At 49.0% G+C, this 8,049-nt stretch overlaps 1 protein-coding gene across 3 annotated transcripts; it reads left to right on the plus strand.

Annotated features, from left to right (window-relative positions):
* The first annotated feature begins 260 nt into the window (after nucleotides 1-260).
* On the plus strand, nucleotides 261-7,281 carry PCK1 (phosphoenolpyruvate carboxykinase 1). Of its 3 annotated transcripts, XM_004062425.5 has the most exons (10): nucleotides 261-360; nucleotides 529-792; nucleotides 1,229-1,410; nucleotides 1,852-2,055; nucleotides 2,185-2,372; nucleotides 2,722-2,884; nucleotides 3,326-3,550; nucleotides 3,639-3,770; nucleotides 4,197-4,292; nucleotides 4,517-7,281. In XM_004062425.5, exons 2-10 carry the CDS (start codon nucleotides 569-571, stop codon nucleotides 4,969-4,971), a joined length of 1,869 nt encoding a protein of 622 aa, XP_004062473.2. In that variant the 5' UTR covers nucleotides 261-360; nucleotides 529-568; the 3' UTR covers nucleotides 4,972-7,281. The 3 variants fall into 3 exon arrangements, with proteins under 3 accessions (XP_004062473.2, XP_018873083.2, XP_055228537.1); XM_019017538.4 differs by having other exon boundaries at nucleotides 1,852-2,372; nucleotides 4,517-5,613; XM_055372562.2 differs by lacking the exons at nucleotides 261-360; nucleotides 1,229-1,410 and having other exon boundaries at nucleotides 702-792; nucleotides 1,852-2,372; nucleotides 4,517-5,613.
* The last annotated feature ends 768 nt before the right edge of the window (nucleotides 7,282-8,049 follow it).

Here is an 8,049-nt window from a genome sequence, read left to right on the forward strand (position 1 = left end):
GTCAAGGTTTAGTCAGTTGGAAGTGGTGTCAAAACTCGCTATGGTTGGTTGAGGGCTCGAAGTCTCCCAGCATTCATTAACAACTATCTGTTCAATGATTATCTCCCTGGGGTGTGTTGCAGTGAGTTGGCCCAAAGCATAACTGACCCTGGCCGTGATCCAGAGACCTGCCCCCTGACGTCAGTGGCGAGCCTCCCTGGGTGCAGCCGAGGGGCAGGGCTATTCTTTTCCACAGTATTTAAAGCTGGGAGGTTCTGCCACCAAGCACGGCCTTCCCACTGGGAACACAAACTCGCTGGCGGGAAGAACCCGGAAAGAAACCTGTGGATCTCCCTTAGAGATCATCCAAAGAGAAGAAAGGTAAGTAGAGCTTTGTATTTACATTTTGAAAAATTACAAAGATGTACTCATTTTTTTCCTGAGAGCAATAACTATTTGGCAATGCACAGCCCTGGCAAAAGGCCGTCGAATGTGTTTGAAGGTGTCTGTTGTTGTTTTTGTTCAGGACACTTGCGGTTTCTATTTCAGGTGACCTCACATTCGTGCCCCTTAGCAGCACTCTGCAGAAATGCCTCCTCAGCTGCAAAACGGCCTGAACCTTTCGGCCAAAGTTGTCCAGGGAAGCCTGGACAGCCTGCCCCAGGCAGTGAGGGAGTTTCTCGAGAATAACGCTGAGCTGTGTCAGCCTGATCACATCCACATCTGTGACGGCTCTGAGGAGGAGAATGGGCGGCTTCTGGGCCAGATGGAGGAAGAGGGCATCCTCAGGCGGCTGAAGAAGTATGACAACTGGTAAGCTCGGCCCCCGCTGCCTGTCCCAGCACCCTGCAGGCAGGGCTCCCCTGCGTCTCCTGGGAGTTGGTGGAGAAAGGTGAATGAAGGCCTTTGGGTAGTTTCAGACTCTTGAGAAGATGAATGCAATGGTCAGAACCATACAGAATTGAATTTTGTGACATTAGTGGGCCAGCCCAAGCTTTAAATGAGGTGGTGTGCACAAAAGCTCTGCCAACTAGATTCTTGATTAAAAAAAAGACAGCCCCTCTCCTACAGACCAGCTCCTAGTTGAGTAAATGTCCACCTGGCCATATCTTAGACGGTCTGTGTGTTCACACTGATGGACTGTTGTTAGCGTGCTCAGCACTCGGCTAGGCATGGAAAGCCACGGTACTGAAGGAGATGGTTCGCTGCCCATGGTGCTTGGCTGAAAGGAAGCCTATGATTTTTGCAGCTGGTTGGCTCTCACTGACCCCAGGGATGTGGCCAGGATCGAAAGCAAGACGGTTATCGTCACCCAAGAGCAAAGAGACACAGTGCCCATCCCCAAAACAGGCCTCAGCCAGCTCGGTCGCTGGATGTCAGAGGAGGATTTTGAGAAAGCGTTCAATGCCAGGTTCCCAGGGTGCATGAAAGGTGAGCGGAACATTGATTTGATTGGGCAAAACAGCAGAGAGCCTTTTCTTATTACATCTATCCTAAGGTAATTCAAACAATAATGGAAGCTCCCACCACCTCAGATGTCTTTCAGTTCCATACATGAACTTGGCAATGTATTGAAAATGCACATCCCTCTTCTGCTTTTACAGACTGTCTTATACAAACGTGAAAACTATTTCCATGCATATGGGTTTTAAATAGCTTGATGGGACCCAATTGCACATTTATGAAAACTCTTTAATTTCAGCAGGCTGTTCACTTTCCAGTGGCCTCTTCTAACCCAGGGGGCTGGTGACCAGCAGGGTGTGGTGGTGTTAGTGGAACACCATGAAAATGGGTCTACCCGGGAAAAAAATGCTGGTCGTGTGCGAAGTCCAAGGTCATTTCTCACCAGTACCCACCCATCGCACCCTGTAGGTCGCACCATGTACGTCATCCCATTCAGCATGGGGCCGCTGGGCTCGCCTCTGTCGAAGATCGGCATCGAGCTGACGGATTCGCCCTACGTGGTGGCCAGCATGCGGATCATGACGCGGATGGGCACGCCCGTCCTGGAAGCACTGGGCGATGGGGAGTTTGTCAAATGCCTCCATTCTGTGGGGTGCCCTCTGCCTTTAGAAAGTAAGTGTATTATTTCAGAATCAAAAGTCAAAATAAAAAAGAAAGCTGAACAGCAAACCCCAGTGGGTGCCTCGGGGACCCCCAAGCAGGGCCCTGGCGCACTGACTTGGGAGGGGTCCTTGTTCACAGAGCCTTTGGTCAACAACTGGCCCTGCAACCCGGAGCTGACACTCATCGCCCACCTGCCTGACCGCAGAGAGATCATCTCCTTTGGCAGTGGGTACGGCGGGAACTCGCTGCTCGGGAAGAAGTGCTTTGCTCTCAGGATGGCCAGCCGGCTGGCCAAGGAGGAAGGGTGGCTGGCAGAGCACATGCTGGTGAGCCTGCAGGAAGCCCTGATGTGCAGATGAGAGGCCTGGGGGGTGGCAGAAACAAACAGCATTACAGTTCCCACCCGTCAGCACACCTCTCTGAGCATGCAGGTTCCTGGACAGATCGGGAAACCCCACCAGTAATGATTAGTTCACACATATACGTCGCTTTTGAAGGCCCCCAAACACCAGGGGACCATAGAGATCCTTTGGACTTCATGATTCTGGGAATGTTTGTTTGCACTGATACCTGAAGAAATAGATCTTGAGGTCCTACATTCCAACCTCTGGGCTGAAGTACCAACCTCGGGGAGAAGGAAACAAAGATCACAATAAAGAATCTTGTCCTCAACAGATTCTGGGTATAACCAACCCTGAGGGTGAGAAGAAATACCTGGCGGCCGCATTTCCCAGCGCCTGCGGGAAGACCAACCTGGCCATGATGAACCCCAGCCTCCCCGGGTGGAAGGTTGAGTGCGTCGGGGATGACATTGCCTGGATGAAGTTTGACGCACAAGGTGACTCTTTTAGACCCAACTCTTGGTAACGATTGGACTCAAGTGAATCGTTGGCCTTCAAAACATGCCACATTCTCCTCAATCCAGTGTTTGGATTTTTAAACTCTGTTAGTCCAGAGTTGGCCAAGCCTTAGAAATATGTATCCTGTAAGAATTCTTCAATTTAATATTCAATCTGGATTGAAACTGGGCCATATGTTGCTGTTTGTTTACATACATACGTTTGTTTAAATGGTATTGGTGGAAAATTGTGGAGGAAGCAAGAGTTGTAAACGTCTCAAAGTTGCATATGATGCTTGGATGAAAAGAGATAAATGTATATTCTAGGGAGGGAAAAAAGATTTGAGAAGTTGGCATAGAAATTAGTCCGGCAATATATAAGAGTATATGTTCTGCTTTGCCTGGCACTCACTACTGCTTCTCTGGTTTAAAACTCTCCAGGTCATTTACGGGCTATCAACCCAGAAAATGGCTTTTTCGGTGTCGCTCCTGGGACTTCAGTGAAGACCAACCCCAATGCCATCAAGACCATCCAGAAGAACACCATCTTTACCAATGTGGCCGAGACCAGCGACGGGGGCGTTTACTGGGAAGGCATTGATGAGCCGCTAGCTTCAGGCGTCACCATCACGTCCTGGAAGAATAAGGAGTGGAGCCCAGAGGATGGTGTGTCCCCGCCAGAGGCCTTGGTGTGCCGGGCTGCAGGGACTGCCTGTTTGAGCCAGGCACTCACGAGCCTTTCTCTGTCTTATAGGGGAACCTTGTGCCCACCCCAACTCGAGGTTCTGCACCCCTGCCAGCCAGTGCCCCATCATTGATGCTGCCTGGGAGTCTCCGGAAGGTGTTCCCATTGAAGGCATTATCTTTGGAGGTCGTAGACCTGCTGGTGAGGCTCTCCTTCATTTAGGCTGGGAACATGGGTGTGCTGGGTACCGAAGGGCATCTGTGAAATCTCTCCTTTTCCATGACCTTGTCAGAGGGTGCCCAGGGGCTTCCTTTCTTGAGCTTCCTTCCCGAAGAGCCAGAATAATTGGCAAGTTCAAATGTAGAACCAACCCTTCTGGTCACCTGGAACCTTTCTGAATTCTTGATCTATTGTAGCTTGATCAAATTTTACTTTTTACTTTGTGGCCTCAGTCATGTAACTTTGAGTTAGCAGTTTTCTGCAATTTAGCTTGGTGAATGCAAAACTAGCTCGATTACAAAGTTATTGTCTTGCCGTGTCTTTCCATGTTGTGAATAACACCACTGGTTGTGGAGGCTGAATTTCAAAGCCTCTAATGAACATTTCTCTTTTTTTTCCCTGCTAAAGGTGTCCCTCTAGTCTATGAAGCTCTCAGCTGGCAACATGGAGTCTTTGTGGGGGCGGCCATGAGATCAGAGGCCACAGCGGCTGCAGAACATAAAGGTAAATCAAAGTCCTGATCTGAAACCACAGAGAAGTGGTATTAGAGCACTCTTCGTCACTCTTATGTCTCTCTCCTTTTCTGTGTCTGTGTGTGGGGAGAGAGAGAGAGAGAAAGAGAGAGAGAGAGAGAGAGGAGAACAAAGTATGCTAATGTCAACAATCAATGGGGTCAGTCTTGCCTAGGAGAGCATCATTTACTAATGAACTCCCTCTCTGTTTAACAGGCAAAATCATCATGCATGACCCCTTTGCCATGCGGCCCTTCTTTGGCTACAACTTTGGCAAATACCTGGCCCACTGGCTTAGCATGGCCCAGCACCCAGCAGCCAAACTGCCCAAGATCTTCCATGTCAACTGGTTCCGGAGGGACAAGGAAGGCAAATTCCTCTGGCCAGGCTTTGGAGAGAACTCCAGGGTGCTGGAGTGGATGTTCAACCGGATCGATGGAAAAGCCAGCGCCAAGCTCACGCCCATAGGCTACATCCCCAAGGAGGATGCCCTGAACCTGAAAGGCCTGGGGCACATCAACGTGATGGAGCTTTTCAGCATCTCCAAGGAATTCTGGGAGAAGGAGGTGGAAGACATTGAGAAGTATCTGGAGGATCAGGTCAATGCCGACCTCCCCTGTGAAATCGAGAGAGAGATCCTTGCCTTGAAGCAAAGAATAAGCCAGATGTAATCAGGGCCTGAGTGCTTTACCTTTAAAATCATCCCCTTTCCCATCCATAAGGTGCAGTAGGAGCAAGAGAGGGCAAGTGTTCCCAAATTGACGCCACCATAATAATCATCACCACACCGTGAGCAGATCTGAAAGGCACACTTTGATTTTTTAAGGATAAGAACCACAGAACACTGGGTAGTAGCTAATGAAATTGAGAAGGGAAATCTTAGCATGCCTCCAAAAATTCACATCCAATGCATAGTTTGTTCAAATTTAAGGTTACTCAGGCATTGATCTTTTCAGTGTTTTTTCACTTTAGCTATGTGGATTAGCTAGAATGCACACCAAAAAAATACTTGAGCTGTATATATATATGTGTGTGTGTGTGTGTGTGTGTGTGTGTGCATGTATGTGCACATGTGTCTGTGTGGTATATTTGTGTATGTGTATTTGTGTGTACTGTTATTGAAAATATATTTAATACCTTTGGAAAAATCTTGGGCAAGATGACCTACTAGTTTTCCTTGAAAAAAAGTTGCTTTGTTATTAATATTGTGCTTAAATTATTTTTATATGCCATTGTTCCTTACCTTTACATAATTGCAATATTTCCCCCTTACTACTTCTTGGAAAAAAATTACAAAATAAAGTTTTATAGAAAAGATGGATTTGCTTTGCTTGGTTTTTCTTATTTGAGCTACCAAGAGGAGAGAACTCTGATTAAATATCTTGTGATTTAAATCCTGCCCCCTCCCCAAGAAGGTGGGGACGTTCAGAATCACACTTGAAGAGGGGGTGCATTGCCTGGTCCCAGGGAGAAGGAGGGAGCAGATGGGGAGGAATGAGGCAGGGAACCATGGTTGGGGTTTTCTGAATTTGCCGAAGCCACTAGTTGGCATCCTTTAACAATTCTACAAACCTTTAGATGGTGAGGCTTATGTGGCAGGACTGGGAGGGTTTAATGCATGCTTTTTGACAGTTTGGATCCGGAGGGGTCTCAGGATTCCACAAAAATTACATTGTGGACAGTTTCATAGGATTTTGCCTTTTAACTCTTCAAAGCAACAGTTTTCTCAACTGTCATCCCCGCGGGGGAGCAGAGGAAGACAAGTGAGAAGGAAAAGGGGACAGGATCTGGGTTGAGCAAGCATTAATTGAGCGCCTTCTGTATCCCGGACATCATGCCAACACCATGGGCTGCCCGAGAAGAGAGGTGGGTGGTTTGGTCCCCAGCTCTGCCTTGAACCCTCACCTGCTCTCCTCTACTCCCAGTGTTTATTGGATGTTCCAGAACAGTCCAAACAAACCATAAACTTTATATCACAGATTCAATCTGTGTAAATACTATTATCTTCAAGTTGTAGTTTCTTTCTTGGGCCCAGGCTGTGAAATTGGCTTCACCCCTACCACACCCCAGCGGGCAGGCTTGTTCTTATGTCACACTCCACCCCTCCAGTCTCCTCAACTGGAAAACTTGCCTCTTTTCCTCACTTCCTCTGCTCCTTACAATGGCTTCACATGGAAGGTGAAGCCGAGATCACCCCAATTTTACAGGTGAGGAAACTGAAGTCAAGCCAGGAGCGTCCAGCGGGGCTGAGAAATTGCCAGGATTTCCTTCCCCATTAAGGAGCTGAGAGTCTTAGCTCCAGACACGTTGGCTTGTTAGAATATCAAAACCACCGAAGGGGAAAAACCACTTACTGGAATTAAATGCTGTCTGCTGTATTAGTTTAAATCAGTGGCGTTCAAACTTGTTTCTCCTTTTCACTGCGGAACACGTTCTTGACATGTACTTGACTCAGAGTCCCATGTCTAAAGGAGACAGAGCCCAAGGCAGCCCACCTGAAGCTGGGGAGGGAGTCCAAAGTGCAAGCCACCTGGTCTCCATTTCCCCGCCCCTTGGGGGCCTTTGGGCAGCTCCTTGGACCCCTGAAAGAGGCCACCAGGATAAACTTTGTTAAAATGCATGCCTTGTGCCCCACTGTCCTATTACGGGCTTTCAGTAGTCTCCACTCCCTCGGCAGGCAAAGACACTGGCCATCTCCAAATTCCTTCCCCTCCTGCACAGCATCAGCCACCTGGCAAGCAGCCTCACATAGGACCATTTGCCAGCAGGCCCTGCAAGCCTGGGGGACAGCCTAGAGGAGGTGACTTACATACGCAGCATAAGAGTTTTCAGGAGACCAAAAAGATTCAATATATGTCATTGACTCCTGACTCAGTTTCCCCAAACCTTGCCTCCTGAGTGCTCCCTCTGTCTCCAAATCGTGATTTTTGTGCGTGGACCCCTGTCTACAATAAACAGGATACTATGACTTCATTCTTCAATGTTCTCTTGTCGTGCCTTCAGATGATGCAAAGTATGTAAGCTAAGCCCACTTGCAGGAAGCTCACAGAAGGCGAGAGGCTCATCACTTGAAAATACGGTTGGAGTGAGATGGAAAGCCCAGAGTCTCCTGATTCCTGGTCTACCACTGGACCACATGACTCCAAAACCAACACTGTGACTGACGTCCTCTACTGGAGTCCAGTGTAAGAGCTGCCCCCTGACCTCCAGGAAGCTGTGTTGCAGTCTGGGTTAAAGACCAGAAAACAATAGTTACACAGCAAATATTGAACCAGGACAACAAACCTGCCCTTATTCCCAGTCGAGTCACTTAGGGGGCACTGACAGGTAGGCAGGTGGGGTGGGGTGGCTAGGTGGGGCCGGGGCAAACTTTGGAGTCAGGAGTTACAGGGCTCTTTCTCTTCTCTCCCTCTCCCTGGGGACCCACCCTAACCTGGAGCCCCCCGGGCTGCTCACTCGGCCCTCTGGATGCCAACAGCATGCACCTTCCAGAGTGCACGGTTTTGGCTGTAAGACCGCAGGGCATGGGCCCTGTTGAGCTCCCTTGACCTGCAGCCCTGCCAGAGGGCACCAAGCCAGGGGAGCAGCTTTTGCTTTGTCCTCGCCTTTAGCAATTGCAGCGATGAATTCATCTATGGGAAAGAGCTGGCCACCTGCTTCCTCCCTCCTGCCCTTTTTCCTTCCCTGGGGGCAGTAAACACTGACAACCTTGAACACAGCAGAGCTCTGCCGCTGGCCAGTGGGGTCTT

The sequence above is a fragment of the Gorilla gorilla genome, chromosome 21, assembly GCF_029281585.2.
Source record: "Gorilla gorilla gorilla isolate KB3781 chromosome 21, NHGRI_mGorGor1-v2.1_pri, whole genome shotgun sequence".
Lineage (NCBI taxonomy): Eukaryota > Metazoa > Chordata > Mammalia > Primates > Hominidae > Gorilla > Gorilla gorilla.